Source organism: Trachypithecus francoisi, unplaced genomic scaffold (genome assembly GCF_009764315.1).
Source record: "Trachypithecus francoisi isolate TF-2019V2 unplaced genomic scaffold, Tfra_2.0 Lachesis_group6, whole genome shotgun sequence".
NCBI classification, from domain to species: domain Eukaryota; kingdom Metazoa; phylum Chordata; class Mammalia; order Primates; family Cercopithecidae; genus Trachypithecus; species Trachypithecus francoisi.
This window is the reverse complement of record NW_022681471.1, coordinates 115,737,467-115,759,884: the sequence shown is the minus strand read 5'-3', so window position 1 is coordinate 115,759,884 and position 22,418 is coordinate 115,737,467. Positions and strand designations below refer to the sequence as shown.

The 22,418-nt window shown below is 42.8% G+C and overlaps 1 protein-coding gene across 1 annotated transcript in view; it reads right to left on the bottom strand.

Moving 5' to 3' along the window:
- Positions 1 to 22,418, bottom strand: part of MAP3K15 (mitogen-activated protein kinase kinase kinase 15) — a 148,707-nt gene that overhangs the window by 85,302 nt on the left and 40,987 nt on the right. The window contains 3 exon segments of the mRNA XM_033202075.1: positions 6,523 to 6,629; positions 9,583 to 9,751; positions 13,457 to 13,650. Coding sequence (XP_033057966.1) covers positions 6,523 to 6,629; positions 9,583 to 9,751; positions 13,457 to 13,650 — 470 coding nt within the window.

Here is a 22,418-nt window from a genome sequence, read left to right as displayed (position 1 = left end):
GAGGCAGGAAAATTGCTTGAACCCAGGATGTGGAGGTTGCAGTGAGCAGAAATCATGCCACTGCATTCCTGCTTGGGCAACAGAGTCAGATTCTGTTTCAAAAAAAAAAGATTAGATAAATGAGACATCAAACTTAAAATCTTTTGGGCATAAAGGGATACAATCAACAGAGTGAAAAGTCAACCTATAGAATATAAGAAAATAGTTACGAATTGTATATCTGATCATGAGTCTATTGAATATATACATAAAAACAAAACAAAACAAAACAAAACCCTCCAACAACAAAAAAATCAAATAACCTTTTAAAAAATGGGCAAAGTACTTGAATAAACATTTCTCCAAAGATAATACACAAATGGCCAACAAGCAGATGAAAAGATGCTCAATGTCACTCATCAGAGAAATGACCACTGAAACTACAATAGGCTATCATCTTATACCCATTAGGCAGCTAATAAAAAAAAAAAAAAGACAACAGAAAGTAAGTGTTGGCAAGGATTGGAGAAACCGTACACTGCTGGTGGGATGTAAATGGGGCAGGCACTATGGAAAACAATTTGCAGATCCTCAAAAAATTAAAAATATGCCAGGCATGGTGGTTGGTTCATGCCTGTCATCTCAGCACTTTGGGAGGCTGAGATAGGTGGATCACTTGAGGCCAGGGGTTCAAGACCAGCCTAGGAAACGAAACCCCATCTCTACCAAAAAAAATCAGCTAGCTGTGGTGGTGTGCACCTGTAGTCCAAGCTACACAGGTGGCTGAAGCAGGAGAATCGAGAAACACTTGAACCTGGGAGGCGGGGGTTGCAGTGAACCCAGATGGTGCCACTGCACTCCAGCCTGGGTGACAGAGCGGGATTCTGTCTCAAAAGGAAAAAAAAAAAAGAAAAAGAAAAAAGTAAAAATAGGACTACCGTATGATCCAACAATTTTACTTCTGGGCATATATCCAAAAGAATTGAAAGCAGGGTCTAGAAGAAATATTTGCACACTATGTTCATAGTAGCACTACCCACAATACTCAAGAGGTAACCTAAACGCCTGACAGATGAATGGATAAACCAAATGTGGTCTGTAGATACAATGGATTATTCAGCCTTGAAAAGGAAGTTCTGACACATACTACAACCATGAATGAACTTGAGGACATTATACTAAGTGAAACAAGGCAGTGAGAGAGAGACAAACCCTGTACAAGGTTGTTCAACCCGTGGCCCATGTGGCGCAGGATGGCTTTGAATGCGGCCCAACACAAATGCATAAACTTTCTTAAAGCATTATGAGGCTTTTTTGCAATTTTTTTTTTTTTAAGCTCATGAGCGATCGTTAGTGTATTTTATGTGTGGTCCAAGACAATTCTTCTTCCAATGTGGCCCAGGGAAGCCAAAAGATTGGACAGCAGTGCTGTACAATTTCACTTATATGAGGTACCTGGGATAGTCACGGCCACAAAAACAGAAGAATGGTGGTTGCTAGGGACTGGGCAAGGGAGCAATGGGCAGCTGTTTAATGAATACGTGCAGAGTTTCAGATTTACAAAATGAAAACTTCTAGAGCCCTATTTCACCATATGTTTACATACTTAACAGTACTGAACTATATGATTAAAAGTGGTTAAGATGGTACATTTTATATGTATTTTTTTTGCCATAATAAACACCAAACCAAGGCCGGGTGCAATGACTCACGACTGTAATCCCAGCACTTTGGGAGGCCGAGGCCGGTGGATTACTTGAGGTCAGGAGTTTGAGACCAGCCTGGCCAACATGGTGAAACCCCGTCTCTACTGAAATACAAATATTAGCCAGGCGTGGTGGTACGTGCCTGTAATCCAGCTACTCAGGAGCTGAGGTAGGACAGTCACTTGAACCTGGGAGGCGGAGGCTGCAGTGAGCAAGATCACGTCACTGTACTCCAGCCTGGGAAACAGAGCAAGACTCCATCCCAAGAAAAAAAAAAAAAAAAAACTTAAACCAAACCAAAAGTTTATATTATGAATGGCAGCTTCAATACTCAGCTGTCATCTAACGCTCTCATCGCATATAAAACACCCAGGACATATAAAGCTACAGCCCAACAATTTCAAGTGGAGGGCCCTGCCTTATTTTGGTTGTCCTTCAGACAACCAAAATATATATAAGCTAAAGCCTGCTGGAAAGAGTTTAATTGATTATGCCATGATATTATTAACATCAGCTTTAAAAAGCAGTAGATGCAGGGCCAGGTGCAGTGGCTCATGCCTGTAATCCCAGCACTCTGGGAGGCCGAGGCGGGCAGATCACGAGGTCAGGAGTTGGAGACCAGCCTGACCAACATGGTGAAACCCTGTCTCTACTAAAACATACAAAAATTAGCCAGGCATGGTGGCACACGCCTGTAATCCCAGCTACTCAGGGGGCTGAGGCAGCAGAATCGCTTGAACCCGGGAGGCGAAGGTTGCAGTGAGCCGAGATTAAGTCATTGCACTCCAGCCTGGGCGACACAGCAAGACTCTGTCTCAGGAAAAAAAGAAAAAACAGTGGTACATGCAGTGTGCTATGGGGAGGGAGTTCTGGTTCCAGATCTGTTGTTGACCAGGTGTTATATTTTGGCCCTTGCCTTTTTCTTTGTTTCTTTCTTTCTCCTTTCCAAAACAAAGGATTTGGACTAAATGATTCCTTTTAAGTTGGCAGATTTTGTGGTTCTCTTCACTAGAAAAGCAACAAGTATATATCCTTCTTTCACAAGATGCTTTTAGGCACATGGAGACAATGCATTAGAAAAGTGGGAAGATGTCATCATTTTTCTACATTTGACGAACATGTCATAAAGAAAGCTACTTATAACCACATGGAAATAAAGACAGCAAGATCAAACAGTGAACATCAACAGAAAAGACCAAAGGAGGCTCGTGGCTACTGTAGCGATGACAAGCTCACTCTGCCCTCTCGGCTGGGAAGCTCAGAGACTAAGGCTCAGGTGAATACAGTAGGTTCTGGAATAAGCATGCAGCCCCTCTGGTGTGGGCTGGATTCAGTCACGTTCATCTAATATCCCTGCACACATTTCTAGGGTCTGCAGAGCATCCTCATCTAGCGCTCCCCTTATTTACAGAATGACACATCAGACATTCCAATCAGTGTGTCACACATCCAACTGCCCTGCCACTTAGTGAGTAATTCAAAGAGGTAAATTTTGCCAGAGTTGGTAGTCTCAATCCAAAGATGCTGGAAGTAGAATATGAGTACATGCCTTCTATTTTGCGACTGGCAAGTTCTGTTTTGTTTTTAACCTGCGACTTTGCTTCTGATTTTCTTCTTCTAGACCATCCAGCTCACTGGCTGGATCCCTGATCAGAATATTCTGACTACATTCATATATCTAATAAAGTCCCATTTGTAAAAGCAACAGCAAATAAAAATCACTCATAAAGGATTCCATGCCATCAAGCAGCAAACAGTTTAACTGCTCAGTGGAAACTTGAAGTAGCTTAGAATGGGCTTCTGAATGCAGTGGAGTGGAAGGCATCAGGGAAAGCTGACCGGCTCGAGCCAGCTTTCCCACTAACAGGGAGTCCTTGACATCTGAGGGTCGGAAGTCATCCATTACTGCCAATCTTTAGTAACTAATTTCTGGCCATGATTTGCTCCACTTCCTGAGAGCTAAAGGTCACTTTAATGCAGGAAAACTCATTTCTTGTCCATCACTATTTTCCCATTTACAGATACAAAGTAATGCCATAAACTCCCTCAAAGCTATATATATCAGCTGGGTATCTCTTATACGAACTGCTTGGGACCAGAAGTGCTTTGGATTTGTAGTATTTCAGATTTTGGAATATTTACATTATACTTACAAGTTGAGCATCCTTAATCTGAAATACAAAATGCTCCAATGAGCATTTCCTTTGAGCATCATGTTGGCACTCAAAAAGTTTTGGATTTAGGAGCACTTTGGAATTCAGATTTTCAGATTAGAGATGCTCAATCTGTAATGCAAACTCCTACTATGCTGGTGGCTGGCCAAGTTAAGCCTAAAGCAAAAATGTGAAATTCAAGATCAGGTTACATGTGTAAATGAAGCAAGTACTGCAATCCTATAGAAAATCCTTAGTTTGGGCCAGGCACAGTGGCTCACGCCTGTAATCCCAGCACTTTGGGAGGCCGAGGTGGGCGGATCACAAGGTCAGGAGATCGAGACCATCCTGGCTAACACAGTGAAACCCTGTCTCTACTAAAAATACAAAAAAATTAGCCAGGCGTGGTGGTGGGTGCCTGTAGTCCCAGCTACCTGGGAGGCTGAGGCAGGAGAATGGTGTGAATCCGGGAGGCGGAGCTTGCAGTGAGCCGAGATTGCGCCACTGCACTCCAGCCTGGGCGACAGAGCGAGACTCCGTCTCAAAAAAAAAAAAGAAAGAAAGAAAGAAAAGAAAATCCTTAGTTTGTTGGAGAAAATGAGGTTCTCGGCGTTGAGGATCCCGTCTGGCCCTATTAAACAGAGCCACTGTCTAATAGGAGATAATCTGACTAAAAGGAAAAGATCCATCAAGGAGAAAGGTGGCTCTCTGGTGTGCAATCCCAGCCACTCTGCTTCCAAACTGGAAACGTATTCATCTCAGGATCACCTCATCCTGCTATACCTGCTTCTCCTAAATACCAATTTTCTATGTCTTTTTTTTTTTTGAAACAGGGTCTCCATTCTGTCACCCCGGCTGGAGTGCAATGGTGCAATGATGGCTCACTACAGCATCAACTTGCCAGGATCAAGCAAGCCTCCTACCTTAGCCTCCTGAGTAGCTGAGACTACAAGCATCATGCCTGGCTAACTTTTTTTTTTTTTTTTTGTAGAGGCAGGGTTTTGCCATGTTGCCCAGGCTGGTCTTGAACTCCTGAGCTCAAGTGATCTGTCCGCCTCGGCCTCCCAAAGTACTGGGATTACAAGCGTGAGCCACTGCAGCCGGCCCCAATTTTCCATTTCAAATCTTGTTTTAACTCTTTTGTTATTTTCAGAAAATGGCAATCTATTATTTCATTCTCTGTCTGACAACAGTTACCTCTACTGTGTCTGGGAAAAAGACTTAGTGATGAGTAACTTCAAACGCCCTTATAGTTTTTATTTAATGAACCATTTTTTACAGCACTTACAGTGTGCCAGGCACTCTCCTCCCAGGAACCTCAGAAGTGATGACTCATTTAATGGTTATTAATCAAGCACAGGTAAATATAAATAGGAATGGAGCTTACTATGTTGGGGGAACAGTTACAAGACTTGGCTTTATCAGGCTTAATGAAGACTGGCCTTCATTCACAACAATGCATCCTTGGGATGCTGGGTTTAAAGGCTGCTGGGGAGAGTGTAGGCACATTTCCACAGAGACCATGAAGCTTCCTCCCAAAAAGGAATCAGAATCCTACCATTGTTTGCCAATGTCTACTACAAGCACACGCTATACACCCGAGAAACGTATCCATATGTGTAGAAAAAGCATGTACAACAATGTCCATAGCAGCGCTATTCTCAGCGTCCCCAAACTGCAAACAACCTAGAGGCCCATCAGCAGTAAAACAGATGATCATGGCATATCTATACAAAGGACTACGCGACGGCAGTGAGAATGAACAAACCACTACTACACACAACAGCATAGATGAATCTCACGAACACGACGCTGAATGACACAAAAGAGTGCACACTGTGTGATTCCGTTTATGTGATGTTCAAGGACAAGCCAAACTCATCTGTGGAGACAGAGGCTGCAACAGTGGTCATCTATGGAGGGGGTAAGGATTGCCTGCAAAGAAGCACAAGAGAACTTCTGGGGTGATGGAAACGTTTTCTTTTTTGATGGGAGTGTTGTTCCATGTGTATAGCCAATTATCAAACACAAATGATATACTTAAGATGTGTGCATTTTGCTGACTGCAAATTTTACCCTGATTTAAAAAGAGATGTGACCTTGTATGTGTTACAAGATACATGAAGCCGGGGGTGCCTGTTTTGCTGCCATCATAAGTTATTAGGGTGGATCGATGTGTTCTATCTCACGGCTAGAATGTGTATTCCAGGCCGGGCGCAGTGGCTCAAGCCTGTAATCCCAGCACTTTGGGAGGCCGAGATGGGCAGATCACGAGGTCAGGAGATCGAGACCATCCTGGCTAACACAGTGAAACCCCGTCTCTACTAAAAAAATACAAAAAAACTAGCCGGGCGAGGTGGCGGGCACCTGTAGTCCCAGTTTCTCGGGAGGCTGAGGCAGGAGAATGGCGTAAACCCGGGAGGCGGAGCTTGCAGTGAGCCGAGATCACGCCACTGCACTCCAGCCTGGGTGACAGAGCGAGACTCCGTCTCAAAAAAAAAAAAAAAAAAAGAATGTGTATTCCAAATACAAAGTCCCTGAGGACAAAGATTGGGCCTTACCCATCTTCATAACCTTGGCATTTAGTATGTGACCTGGCTCATACTCGATGTTGAACGAAAGAAGGAAGCAGAATTCAACAGGCGGCATGTTTCAAAACCCTGTAGATACATTATCGTTCTTACCTATTCAGTGCAAACGCATAGTGGAATTTAATGTTATGCTGATCGGCCAAATCACACGTAGGCAGCATCTCCAGTGTTTCTACCAGCTTCACCATCGCATCATAGTCCTGTGGCAAGAGGTCCCAAAGTGAGCAAGAGAGGAAACACAGCTCTTCACTGATTTTCTGAATTGTTATAAACATGAGACAGCCTCAGCACTTAAAGGAAGGCCCTTCCTTACAAAGGGCATTTAGTGAAGTTACCTGTAGCCTTTAATAGGAGGGAAAAAGACCAGAAAATAAAATGGATAAGAGACAGAAGAACAGAGAAGGAATCCCTGCTATCAAAGGGCATGAAGCATCCAAAGGCAACAAAAGTAAAGGAGCCCAGCAGCCAGGAAACAGCTGAGTGTAGGAGAGTTAACAGTATCAGCAGAGGCCAGGCCTGGTGGCTCACACCTGTAATCCTAGCATTTTCGGAGGCCGAGGTGGGTGGATCGCTTGAAGTCAGGAGTTCGACACCAGCCTGGCCAACATGGTGAAACCCCATCTCTACTAAAAATACAAAAATTAGCTGGGCATGGTGGCGGGCACCTGGAATCTCAGCTACCCAAGAGGCTGAAGCAGGAGAATTGCTTGAACCTGAGAGGTGGAGGTTGCAGTGAGCCGAGATCATGCCATTGCATTCCAGCCTGGGCAACAGAGCAAGACTCCGTCTGTCTCAAAAACTAAAACAAAATAAAAACAGTATCAGCAGAGATGTGTGTTAAAGCGAGCTGGACAAATACACACAAACTTCCAGTCAAAGCAGATAGATTCCAGTCCTTCCTATTTTGCCAGAATCAAATACATTAATCTAAACTAGTGTTTCTCAACCTTGGCACTAGTGACATTTCTGGATCATAATTCTCTGTTGTGGGAACTGTCCTGGGCACTGTAGGATGCTGGCCTTGACTCACTGGAAGCCAACAGCACACCACCTTCCTCATGCCCTGCACATACACACTTAGTTTTTATAACTGAAAATGTCTCCAGACATTGCCAAAAAAGTTCTTGGGTTGAGAACCACTGCTCTAAACTCTGCATAATTACCCGGGGAAAAATTGCGACCATGCTTGTCTCAGCCAAGTCCCCTCTTAGCAGTGCCACCTGTTACTCTTTCAGCCAGGCTTAGAATCGTTGGAACTGGCCAACTTGCTGACAGCCAGCCATAGTCAGCAGAACAGGGCTTCCCACTGAAATGCCATGCCTGTCCTGTGGCTCTGCGCCTTGATGCTGCTGCCCCAGGAGGGAGAAGGCAGTGTATTCCAAGAATTCTTGGCCCGCCTTTGAGCATGAATGGAAGGTTATGAAAAGAAGGGATGCATGGAGGGAAGGACAAAAGGAAGCAGCTTGAGGGAAGAAAGGCTTCAAGAAAAGCCATTCCCATGTTCTTGTCCTGGAAGACATGACCTAATCATTACCATCATCCTTAGTAGCACCTGCTATTAAAATCAGCCAGCTGGCCAAGCACAGTGGCTCACACCTGTAATCCCAGCACTCTGGGAGGCTGAGGCGGGTGGATCACCTGAGGCCAGGAGTTCGAGATCACCCTGCCCAACATGGGGAAACCCCGTCCCTACTAAAAATAAAAAAAGTTAGCCAGGTGTGGTGGCAGGCACCTGTAATCCCAGCCACTTAGGAGGTTGAGGGAGGAGAATTGCTTGAACCCGGGAGTCAGAGGTTGCAGTGAGCTGAGATCACACCACTGCACTCCAGCCTGGGCAACAGAGCAAGACCCTGTCTCAAAAAGTAAATAAATAAAAATTCAAAAAACAGAAATAAAAATAAAATCAGCTAGCTGCATCTGTTTATCACTAGGGGCAGGAATTCCTTACTGGGTGACTCTGTTTTGGTCCAGGTCATAAATGGATGCCTCCATCACTTCAATTTAAAGACTTCTAGCCAACAACCCTCAACATGGCTTTGTGGAACTCTATGAGTAAGGAACATGACCTTGTGTTCCTCCAAAGGGAAGGAAGGCAAGACATCCTTAGAGATGGCTCAATGGCATTCAACTTGGAGGGAGGAAACGCTCCATTTCCTTCACGGAACCACGACCAAAAGCCCAGTGTCAGAACTCTCCAGGAGCTTCTGATGCTTGTCTTAGAATAAACAGCTACATTCCCTGGGTCGTGAATGTGTTTCTGCTACTCCTGTTCTCCCTGTCACTGATGTACGGTGGTAAACAAAGGAGGAAGTGAGAAAAGCCTAAAGGAAGTCGCACAGCAGAGGGGTTAGGAACAAGGACAACGGAGCCAGTCAGTCTCAGTCTGAATCCTGACCTAACCAACTGCTGTGTGACCTTGGGCAAGTTACTTAACTGCTCTGTGCCTCAGTTTCCTCACGTGTAAAATCGGGATAATCAGAGTATACATATCCTATATAGGGTTGTTAAGAGGATTAAATGAATTTGGGTTTGTCAAAGGGATTGCAACAATGCCTAGCATAAAGTTCATATAAACTTAAATTCTTGGCTCCTTCTGCCAAACAGTCCTGTTTATGACATCTCTTCTTGTCGGAGTGGTCACACCACCCCGATGTGACAAAACCTCCAAAATTTCCACTGCAACAGATAAGCTGGATGACCTATGACCTAGCCACATACCTATTTGTCTATAAAACAGCCACCTCTGGCTGGGCACAGTGGCTCATGCCTGTAATCCCAGCACTTTGGGAGGCCGAGGCAGGTGGATCACCTGAGGTCAGGAGTTTGAGACCAGCCTGGCAACATGGTGAAACCCTGTCTCTACTAAAAATACAAAATTAGCCGGGCATGGTGGTGCATGCCTGTAATCCCAGGCTGAGGCAGGAGAATAGCTTGAACCCGGGAGGCCGAGGTTGCAGTGAGCCGAGAACGCGCCACTGCACTCCAGCCTGGGCAACAAGAACAAAACTTCGTCTCAAAAAGAAAACAGAAACAAACAAATAAAAAAACCCCAGCCACCTCACCACATACTGAGTATACACGTACTTCACAAGAAGTTCCTCAAGCCAAGGAAGAACGCAGCATACGTGAGCCTCGGCTAGGTGGATTACATACCTGGATATCACGGTAGGACAGGAGTAAGTTAATGATGATGTCTGAGGTCAGAACCTCAGTATTATCCATGCGGAGCTTGATCCGAGCCAGCTCCTTCGCCAGTTCCTCACCTTGGTACTTCTCTCTGGCTTTCCGGATGTCATTTAACAAGGTTTCTTTGTAATAAACACTAGAGAAAGAAAACCACAAAAACCTCCAGTCACATCTACATACACCCAGGACTGTCTTGCGCCCAAAATGGTTCTCATTGACGTGACTTAGGCTAACACATGGGGACCTCGGCCCAGACCTGAGCCTCCCTGCGCCAGCAAACAGGAGATACTTTCTACTTATTCACATTTTATAGACCAATAAATGACAAATAAAAATCGGTTCATTCAACCTTGAAGATATTTTCAAAGGTGACTCCCATCTGTACTCGGACAACACACAGAACTTGCTGCAACCAAGCCCACTGTCTCCGGCATTTTCAAACATACAGAGGGCGAGAAGGTACCTTCCTTATGTATGTATTTTGCCCACTAGTAACAAAGCCAAACGGAGCTCCAAAACCCAGGAAACATACATGAGAATGCCTTTCAAATGAATTTCTCTATCAGGTGTCTCTCGTTCGTAGTCATGAAGCTTTCCCCAATTGAGGTGAGGGCTGGAAACTGGTGTTGTGTCCCTAAGCAATACAAGACGGGACACACAGGGGTCATGCCCGGAAACTTATGGACAGCCTTGCTCTCCTCATCATATTGAATGGCCAGAATGGTTTTTTTTTCTTTTTTTTTTTTTTTGAGATGGCGTCTCCCTCTGTTGCCCAGGCTGGAGTGCAGTGGTGCGATTTCAGCTCACTGCAACCTCCTCCTCCCTGGTTCAAGCAATTCTCCTGCCTCAGCCTCCCAAGTAGCTGGGACTATAGGCATGTGCCACCATGCCCGGCTCATTTTTGTATTTTTAGTAGAGACGAGGTTTCACCATGTTGGCCAGGCTGGTCTCAAACTCCTGGACTCAAGTGATCCACCTGCCTCGTCCTTCCAAAGTGCTGGGATTACAGGCGTGAGCCACCGTGCCTGGCCCGGAGAATGGCTTTCTAATGGAAAACACAAAACTTCCTTCAGGTGAGCACCTAGATAAGCACAAGGAAGCTTAAAAACACTTAAAGCAGTCAAATTCACACTGGAATATCACCATAGTCTCTTGAAGAGCCAATGCTATTATCTTGTATTTGGTTTAAAACCTTGAAAAATGACCTAACTTGGTATACAGAGAGAGGATGAGTTACAACAACCATAGATTGATTTAAAATATCTTGTCTATTTTCCATAGGAATTTTTAAGTGGAGGTGGGACACTGCCAAACAGTAATAATGTCACCCCATAAGAAGCTGAAATGGGGCCAGGCGTAATGGCTCACGCCTATAACCTCAGCACTTTTGGAGGCCAAGGCAGGAGGATCACCTGAGCTTAGGAGTTCAAGACCAGCTGGCCAATGTGGCGAAACCCCGTCCCTACTAAAAATACAAAAACTAGCTGGGCATGATGGTGGTGGGCACCTGTAATCCCAGCTGCTTGGGAGGCCGAGGCAGGAGAATTGCTTGAACCCGGGAGGCAGAGGTTGCAGTGACCTAAGATCGCACGGCTGCACTCCAGCCTAGGCAACAGAGTGAGACTCGGTCTAAAAAAAAAAAAAAAAAAAACCACACACACACACACACACACACACAAAACGAAGCTGAAATGGTCTAACTGCAGAGTGTAAAATTAGGCTGTTCATTAAAAAGAGAGTAAGCTAAATTTAATAATAGTCTTCAGAGAGAGAAACACAACATGAGATAGGATAAGAACAAATGGTGCCTCCTTCAATAATTACAAAACAAAGCCAAATATGTATATGTACAGTACATAACCTGGTCCAATGCTCACAAGAGGACCTCCGTTAACATTTAAAGAATGAAGTGACGCACACAGCAGGGGTTCTGATAGAAAAATATCAATGCACTGCTTTAGTTTTCTATTTCCTTATTTGTCAATTGCCATCATCCCAATGATGCACAAAATTAGCAGATTCTGCCAGTGTTTAAAATTCTGTCACTAATTGAGTCATTAAATTGGATGCCAGCCATTGCCCATTTGGTGGACTATAAAGGCATTAAAGCTATTAAAGTGTTATTAGGTTAGCCTGATAAGTAAAAAGTTATACTTCAGCCTTATTTTTCAAGGGTAATTCTGAAAAATAATTTTAATAAACTAAGAAGCCTCAGAAGAACAGTACCTTTTAGGTAAATTAAACACTGGTTTGAGGATGGCTTGGGGACATCAGATATGTAACAAGCATGCAGCCATTTCTGCCTCTGTAATCAAGGAAGATGTTGCTGATCAATGAGAACTTGGAAATGGCTTCCAAGCCATTCTAGCACAGGTCTCAAAATAGATTTTATAAATCTATCAGAGCTGGCACTTGAGCTAAAAACTTCCTTTCCATCTGTGTTATAGATGTTTTCAACTATAAGCACCACTTCCCCTCTTACTAACTGTTGCCAGACACTGCCAGTTCATAGGGTAGAATCCACCAATAGGTATTTCAAGCCCTTTGAAATGAAATGAAATCACAAGAGTTGTTTGCCTACTGATACATACACACACTGAATGAGAATCAAACTTGAATCCATGTCTTGCAAAGACCGAAATCATCCGGCAGATCTAGCCAGTCTACCTCCTTGTCAGACCTGAAAATATGGTACTGGGAGAGCTTTCCATAAAACTTCACTAAAGTGTTTATTTTGCAATCAGACAACAGTGAGCAAGGAACAACTGCATGAGGTTTTCCAGGAATGTGCCACAAAATGTCCCCCATTTGCTCTCTATGTTGGCATGCGGTCACACATATTTAGGTTTCCAATCTCCTTTTCCATTAAAGTCTGTAGAAGAAGGTCTGCATCCAGAGAAGAGGTGATGGGATAGAAAAGGACACCATTAAGAAGTGTTCTTTTCTACATACCAATACTACAATAGAACACTCCGCAGTTCAGGGTGCCACTACTTGAGCCACAGTGTGACAGGAGGTCCTCTACATTTCATTTCAGGTCAGCTCTGCCAGTGTTTGGGATTTTCATTTGTTTTGGAAGGACAAATCCTTCTCCTTGTGACACAACTTACGGGAATAAATCCTTTAAATTGGCTGCAAGCAAAATAACTGGATCCTTTGGTTAAGAAGAAGAATTTTTCTTTCACAATAAGAACATCTGAAGGTATGGTTTCTTGAGCACTGAGGCTCCAATAGGTGAGCTGACTATTTCAGTGCTACACAGGTAGGAATCACCTAAGCCAAGATTCCAATCTAAACCTATTGACTTCTGCATATTTCACCTCACCCAACCTAAATCTAAAGACAACAAAGCACAGTACACCCTGCGGATAGCTGCTGCTCCACTCAACACACGAAGCTTATTAAAGCACGAGAGCGTAAGGTCAGAATGACCTTGCTGAGATATCTGAAGAGCCTCAACAGCCATACGAGTGTAAAGCCATGCTCAGAAATCATCTTGAAACACAGGATCTCAGAGCTGAAAGAGATCATTTAAAAAAACATCACTGACAACTTCCTGTAAGTTGTCTTATCTAGAAGAGAGAGAACAGTCAGAGAGAAGAAAAGTTACATGTCAAGATCAAACAGGAAGTCAGGGCCAGACACAGGCTCAATCCTGACCTCTTAATTCCAGTTCTATTCTCTTTTGGCTTCATTTCAGTGGCCCAGCTAAGTGAGCCAGTAAGGTACAATAGTGGGTCCTCCAGCAATTCTGGTCTCCGTGAAGGTGTACCACTTCCCTGAAAGTGAGGGGGAAATCTTGGTGAGTCTCCAGGGGTTACTGGTGGCAGATGGGAATTACCATGAGGTCACGTGGATGTCCTTAAGGAGGCTAATGAACCTGTCCACCAAAGGCATGCACAGCGGGCCCAGGATGTTGTCCCAGTTGGGCTGCATATACTCGGAGGCTCGTCTCTGGGCATCACTCTCACAGCAAAAATAATCAGCACACGGTGTCACGATGTATGGGATGAAATAATAATTTCCACTGGATGCCTGGAAAAAAGAAACAAAGATGTTCCAGAAAGTAACTGATGTGGAAGTGTAGGCTCTGGGCAGGTGGGGCCTGGTAGGACAGGCACGGAGAAAATCCCTGAGGATGAAAACAATTCGTGCAATACGACTATGGATCTATTAGGCACAAAACAGGAAACCACTCGATTTCAAAAGCTCTACTGCATAGATATATGACAAAAATCTGGTTTCAAATATTGATCTGTATGTATATCTGAACTTCACTGGCAGAAATTTTAGGGTTTTAAATCTCAGAAATCACATTGTTTCATTATATGTACCCAAAACCAGAGGGAACTTGAACCTCCTGATAAGGATTACAATGTGGCATATTGTTTTTCTTTCAGCATAGACGAAAAAGGCGTATTTGATCATTTAACTATAGGTGAACTATTATAAACTTTGTGGAATAAAAATTGTTCTGTAGGAAGCATATATTAATTAATATAATGAGTCTCAGATCTTTTCTGCTCTTTGAGACAGGGTCTTGCTCTGTCACCCAGACTGGAGTGCAGTGACGCGAACATGGCTCACTGCAGCCTCAACCTCCCAGGCTCAAGCAATCCTCCCACCTCAGCCTCCATAGTAGCTGGGACTACAGGTGTGTGCCACCATGCTCAGCTAATATTTCTATCATTTTGTAGAGATTGGGGTTTTGTCACGTTGCCCAGGCTGGTCTCAAACTCCTGGGCTCAAACAATCTGCCCACCTCAGCCTCCCAAAGTGCTGGGATTATAGGCTTGAGCCACCATATTGGCCTAAATTTCATATTTTTACATGGCCTGAAATCATCATCTTATTTTGATATTTTCCAACCATTAAAACATGTAAAAAACCATTCTTAGCTCCCAGGACATACAAAAACAGGTGACGAGTCAACGTTGTCTTAGACAAAGCTTTTGATATTCTATTATCCCTGAAAATAGAGTTGGTTTTCTGAGAATACTTACACTCTGCCTCAAAGCAGCAACTGGAGACCATCCTTGTGGGTATCAGCTATTGGCATTAAGCCTGTCAAAACATCAATACTGGCCAGGCATGGTGGCTCACGCCTGTAATCCCAGCACTTTGGAAAAAGCAGAGGCGGGTGGATCATTTGAGGTCAGGAGTTTGAGACCAGCCTGGCCAACATGGTGAAACCCCATCTCAACTTAAAAAAAAAAAAATTAGCCAGGTGTGGTAGCACATGCCTGTAGTCCCAGCTACTCAGGAGGCTGAGGCAGGAGAATCACTTGAACCCCGGAGGCAGAGGCTGCACTGAGCTGAGATTACACCACTGCCCTCCAGCCTGGGTGACATAGCGAGACTACATCTTAAAACAAACAAACAAACAAAAAATACCAGTGTTGTAAGTAGAAAGGGTAAAAATTCAGGGGGGTATGTGTGTGTGATAAGTGGGGTAGCAGGCACCTATCTACTTCTTCACAACCACTAGGAATTGCCTACCCCACAGGAACAAAGACCCTTTGCTCCCTGTGGTACTTTTTTTTTTTTTTTTTGAGACAAGGTCTTGCTCTGTCACCCAGGCTGTAGTACAGTGGTGCAATCACAGCTCATTGCAGTCTCAAACTCCTGGGCTCAAGCTATCCTCCTGCCTCGGCCTCCTAAAGGGTTGGGATTACAGGTGTGAGCCACTGCACCTGGCCTTCTAATACTTTCAAGTTCTTAAGAGACTCAAATCACTCAGCATTAAGGTTTTGGTAAGTTAGAGATAAATTTCTCCCTCATCCATGCCAAGAAAGCCATGTTCCTAGACTAAATTAAATGATATTTATATATTCAAAAGTTAAACTTTCTTTCTTCCACCTTGATATGGTTAGGCTTTGTGTTCCTACCCAAATCTCATCTTGAATTGTAATCCCCGTAATCCCCATGTGTCAAGGTAGAAACCAGGTGGAGGCAACTGGATCATCATGGGCAGTTTCCCCCATGATGTTCTAGTGATAGTGAGTGAGTTCTCAGGAGATCGGATGGTTTTATAAGGGGCTCTTCCCCCTATGCTAGGCACTTCTCCTACCTGCTGCCTTGTGAAGAAGGTATCTTGCTCCTGCTCCCACTTCTGCCACAATTGTAAGTTTCCTGAGGCCTTCCCAGCCATGCTGAACTGTGAGTAAATTAAACCTGTTTCCTTTACAAATTACCCAGTCTTGGACAGTTCTTTATAGCAGTATGAAAACGGACTAATACACACCTGAAATTGTTTGAGTTTATGGTCAAAGACTTCCTAGCTCAGACAGAAGGAGAAAAGGGCTGTGTGGATCAGTGAGGTCTAGAAGGAAAAATACCTTTGAAGAAACGCAGTTTGTTATTTTCAAAAAGTTAAAGCTGGACTGGAAGTGTAAGGAGCTTCCCAGATCCCATCCCCAGAAAGACAACCATAACTGATAAAAATTCTTTTTAAACAGCCATTTAAAGCAAGCTTGTCCAAGTGTGGCCCATGGACCATATATGGCCCAGGATGGCTTTGAATGTGCCCCAACACAAATTTGTAAACTTTCTTAAAACATTATGAGATTTACACACAAACTTTTTTTTTTAATAGCTCATCAGCTATTGTTAGGTGTATTTTACATGTGGCCCAAACAATTCTTCTTCCTCCAATGTGGCCCAGCAAAGCCAAAAGATTGAACACCCCTGATTTAAAGTCTCTACAAGTTGTCCTGAGGGCATGTAGCAAATGGAAAAACGTTTTATTCAAGAAAATCTAAATCTTGGTAGTAACAGTAAGATTCTGCAGCATTCGGGCCATAAACTGCTCCCCCACCCCCATACCCAGCCCAGAGTGACTGAAGTTCTACTCTAAGTAGGTGTGGCCAAGACAAAAGGGCTCCCTCTTGTCCCTGGTCCAGAGTCACTGTTTCTCCTTAGGAAGACCAGGCCACCAGCATTCTTATCCCTCACAGCCTGATATTGTAGAAGTTCTATTCCAGGCAAGTGTGGTCAAGATAACCAGGGCTCCCTTGCTTTACCCAGCCTACATCTGCAGGGTGGAAGCTCTACCCTAGGCAAAACAGGCCAAGAGACTGGGTACAGTGGCTCACGCCTGTAATCCCAGCACTTGGGAGGCTGAGGTGGCGGATCACGAGGTCAGAATTTCGAGACCAGCCTGGTCAACATGGTGAAATCCCCTCTCTACTAAAAATACAAAAATTAGCCAGGCATGGTGGCGGGCGCCTGTAATCCCAGCTACTTGGGAGGTTGAGGCAGGAAAATTGCTTCAAACCGGGAGGCAGAGGTTGCAGTGAGCTGAGATCGCACCACTGCACTCCAGCCTGGGCAACAGAGCAAGACTCCATCTCAAAACAAAACAAAAACAAAGAAACAAACTAAAAACAGGCCAAGAATGCTGAAACTTGATTGTCCCTGCCCCAGCTCTCTCACAGAATGAAGGTTCCACGACAAGAGAGGCAAGCTGAGAAGACCAGAGGCTGTTGCCCCTACCCAGCACCCCACTCAGAGCAGGGTGTCACCCCAAGAGAAGCAGACTACTGTTTCCACTGCCATCTCCACAGCAGTGGTACAGAGCTCTGCCCAGGGAAAAGGCAGGCTGTAAGAACTGCAGCTCTTCACAAGGAGAGCGACTTCATGCAGAATATGCCATGGGGAAGTTCAAGCTCATGAGTGCTGTACAAAACATCATGGAGATTTTGGTGGCTGACAATTAAGGGAAGGCTGGTAGCTCTGTGACAGGAAAAAGTAAAGGGTAGACCACCTAGAAGTTTAACAGCGAACTGGGAAAGAGACAGCTAGAAGGAACCTTCCTGAGGTCAGAGCAAGCCTCCGGGATTAGATTTAAGGACTATTCCTGCAAAAATTTAATTGTATCAAACTGTGGAACAATTATGCCTCAAGGTATTGTCAAAAACAACAGAACAATCAGCTAAGGAGGGAGACTAACAACTGAGTGTAATACCAGTTGTATAAGACCAATACAGAAAATTAGTCAGAAACTTAACAGGGAGATCAGGGAAACAGATAGTCAAAGAGAGCCTAGCTGCAACTACTGTCATTCCTGGTGAAGATACAAGAGTCAGAGTAACTGTGCACACACCCAAGAGTGTGCTCTTTAAGAAGTGACATTAGAGGCTGCACATTGCAGAAAAATAGACTTCACTGAACTAGTCAAGTCATGAAACAAATAAACAAGTAAACAACAAAAACAGCATGCCCCAGAGGCAGAAGACAGAAAGATCAGTATCTGGAGTTTCTACAATATATTATCTGAAATGTCCAGTTTTCAACAAAAAATACGAAACATGCAGAGACAGGACAGTGTGATCCACATATGGGAAAAACAGTAGGCAATGCTAACTGCCTTTGAAAGGACCCAGATATTAAATGTAGCAGACAATGACTTGAAAGCAGATATTACAAATATGTTGGAACAACTAAGGTAAACCATACTTAAAGAATTAAAGGAAGGTATTACGACAGTATCTCAAATACAGAAGATAAAGAAAAATTACAAAAAATGGGGGGGTAGGAATTCTGAAGTTGAAAAGTACAACAGCCAAAATGAAAAATTCACTCAAGAGGCTAAAAAGGCAATTTGAGTGGTAGAAGAAATAATCAGCAAACTTGAAGATAGATCAATAGAGATATGTAATCTGAAGAACAGAGAGAAAAAGAAAAAAATGAACAAAGTCCTAAAGGAACACAGGACAGCATTAAGTACACCAACATATGTGACACCTAATAGGAGTCCCAGAAGAAGAGGAGAGAAAGGAGCAGAAAAATACTCGAAGAAATAATTGCTGAAAACTTCCCAAATATGATTTTTTTTTGAGACAGAGTTTCATTCTTGTTGCCCAGGTTGGAGTGCAATGGCATGATCTTGGCTCACCACAACCTCCGTCTACCAGGTTCAAGTGATTCTCCTGCCTCAGCCTCCTGCATAGCTGGGATTACAGGCATGCACCACCACACCAGCTAATTTTGTATTTTTAGTAGAGACAGGTTTTCTCCATGTTGGTGAGGCTGGTCTTGAACTCCCGACCTCAGGTGATCCACCCACCTCGGTCTCCCAAGTGCTGGAATTACAGGCGTGAGCCACCATGCCCAGCCCCAAATATGATTTTTTTAAAAAATAAATCGACATATCCAAGAAGTCAAATGAACTCCAAGTGGGACAAAGGCGAAGAGGTCCACACCCAGACATGTCACAGTTAAAATTTTGAAAGGTAAAGAGCGAAAATCCCGAAAGCAGCAAGAGAAAAATGTTTTGGCATATACGAGAGAATTCCAACCAGATTAATGTGACTTTTCATCAGAAACAATGAAGGCCATGGGATGACATACTCAAAGTGCTGAAAGAAAAAAAAAAGTCAACCAAGAATTTTATATCCACTAAAACTATCTTTCAAAAATGAAGATGAAATATGAACATTTGCAGATAAACAAAAACTGAGATAATGCTAGCAGACCCAACTTATAAAAATACTAAAGGAATTTCTTCAGGCTGAAAGAAAATGACACCAGACAATAATTCAAATTCACATGATAAAAAACAAAGAATACCAGTGAAGGTAGTTATGTATACAATCATAAAAGATAGGATAATTGCAAATTTCCTCTCCTTAACTGGTTTAAAAAGCAGTTGCAGAAAATGATGTATATAATCACGTGTTGTGGCTTATACAGAAATGTAATATATTTGAAAATAACAACAAAGGATACTAGTAGGAATGGAACAAGGCTATATTGGAATAAGGAAATGACACCAAACGGTAACTTGAATCCACAGGAACAAATGAAAAGTACCAGAAATGGTAAATAAAAAGGTTAATATAACTCTCTCTCTCCCCTACCTACATTGTCTTTTCTGTTTCTTTAAAAGACATAATACAAAATACTTATAAACATTACAATTAAATAACCCTGAGCTGTCTGTAACAGGTCGGTAAACTGAAGGTACAAGAATCTAACCTATTTGTAAAGAATTGTTATATGTCTTATAACTGTCTCCAAAACAAACATTTCTGCTGAAATCTTGACGTTATTCCTTTAGCAAACCTAGTCTTCCCAAATATTACAAAAGTAAACTTTGCCCCAGAGTTCTGATCAAATCCTAAATAATGAGGTGTGAAAAACTGGATTTTGACAAACATGATATGTGCCATCACAAGTTCTTTGGTGAAAAAGAAATACTGTTCAAGAAGGCAGAGCAGTAGCAGCAGAGACTGATGAAGTCTACCCCCCAGTTAGCAGAGGATCTGATTCACAGAGCAAACATTTAGTCATAGTTAGAGAAAAATAAGGAGAAAGAAAAGAAATGCATGAACTCTGAAACCAGTTGAATGAGTTTAATGAACAGGACTGAGGAGACAGCAGGAATCTGGAGACTTGGGAAGGTAAAAATACTTCCCTTGAGAAAGTCTTCCAGAAACTTTAAGAAATCTGACAGAAATTGGGACTAATGACTACATTTTAAAAAGGAATTAATAGACTTCCAAATGAAAGCATAAGATCTTAAGTACAGTACTTTTGTTCTTACAAAGAGAAGAACAGACCTAAACATCTTCAAGTGATGGAACACATTCAGACTCTTGTTGGTCAAGAGACCAGAAATTAAAAATAAAAACAACGATTAACATAACATATGTTCAATAGCAAACTAGGATCAGCTATTTGTAGTTGTTACATTTATAAGTGGAAACATCTCAAGAATCCAGCTCATTAAAAGAAATTTAACAAAGGCAGTTTAGTTCCCTACATAAAGAGGTATTTGAACCAGTATGCTAACCACATTAATATGTAAACTCTTATTCTAAACACTCTCCAAATATTCCAAAACGGTGGTTCTGATATAGTAAGTGAGGTCAGAGGCCCAAGGAAAAGTCACTCGTCTCTGACAGTGTGGGGACAGGAAGCAGAAGAATTTTTCCTCTAAAGGTTTTAGTTCCTGACCTAGCAATTGGCATTTCCAGAACTACTACCATCTACAAATATCACCACCACGAAAAGACTGTCCTATGTCATCACTCAGATTAAATAATAGGTGCTTTTAATGAGCACTCATTACAAAAGCTTAATTATATAGTCTTAAGTGTCATAATTTTAAATGCCTGCCTAATACCTGTATTTACCATCTGGTATAAATATATATAGGATACTTAACCATTCTTCTATTGCCTAACTTTCAGTTTGTTTTGAAATTTCCTTACTGTAAGCGTCACTGAGATGAACATCTTTGCATCTGGCATCTTTGTACTGTGGTCTTTTCCCAAGGATATCTTCCCAGGAGTAAAATTACTAGAACAAATTAAGGTTAATAATATATGTTGATCAAAGTGTTGTCAGAAAGGATGGAGCAATGTACACTCCCACCCACAGCGCATAAGGACATGGTAATTTATTCATCCTTTCAGCGGAACTGGATAGTGTTGTTTTTCACATTTGTGAAGTGTGGTGAACAAGAAATACTTTATCAATATAGAAACAAGGATCATCTCAACTGAAGCATAGCAATGTAGCGAAGAATTCAGAGGGCCAAGGATTGAATTCCAGCTCCATCCTATCCTAAATGGATGACCCTGAAAAATGTACTCACCTATCTAAACCTCAGTTTTCTCGTCTTTAAGAGGGAGATAATAATAGTGTCAGCCTCATTAGACAATAGAGGCTTAATCATGGCCATTTTTTTTGCACAAATAGTCTCTATGTGCAATAGTTCTAGAAGGGACAAGGAGTTCTAAACCTGAGATCCAGTCATTCTTGCGGGGGCTGGCGGGGGGTGGTCTGTGAACTTGAAAGAGAAAAAAATTCCATCTTTGTCATCATTTGCCCTCAAATGAAACATAACATTTCTCTCACTTAGGAATGTAGGTAACATACCCCAGTAGTAGTAGACTTGAGACTTAAGACTTTGTTGGTAACAGGAGTCACAGACTTTTTCATATCACATTACAGTTCCTGCAGAGATCTCAAGATAACTTTTATACCCATCACTACTCCAAGTATTATGACAGTTTTTAAGACCTGCTGTTTGATCTCAAAGACATTAGTAAAGAAGCACATAATTATAATTTTAGAAAATTTTGATAACTGTATTTTGATATGAAGGGTCTCCTTTGTAATTCTTGTATTTAAACACTTTAAAACAGTGATCCCCAATGTTTTTGGTACAGGGGCTGATTTCATGAAAGACAATTTTTCCACGGACCAGGTGGGCAGGGGTTGGGGATGGTTTCAGGATGATTCAAGTGTATTACATTTACTGTGCATTTTATTTCTATTATTATTACATTGTAATATATAATGAAATAATTATACAACTCACTGTAAAGTAGAATCAAGGGGAGCCCTGAGATTGTTTTCCTACAACTAGACGGTCCCATCTGGGAGTGATGGGACACAATGAGAGATCATCAGGCATGAGTTTCTCATAAGGAGCACACAAACTGGATCCCTCACATGTGTAGTTCACAATAGGGTTTGTGCTCCTATGAGAATCTAATGCCGCTGCTCATCAGACAGGAGGCAGCGTTCAGGTGGTAATGCGAGCAATCGGGGAGCAGCTATAAATACAGATGGAGCTTTGCTGGCTCGCTGCTCACCTCCTGCTGTGTGGCCCGGTTGGTGGCCCAGGGGTTGAGGACCTCTGTTTTAAAACATATTCTGGGAAAGGCCAAAAGGCTCCTCCAGACTGGCAAAGGGGTCCTGTGACCCCTAAAAGGCTAAAAACCCCCAATCGTGACTCTTAGATGCTTCACATAGAACATCCTAACTGCAGGCCTAAAATGTCGGAGTTC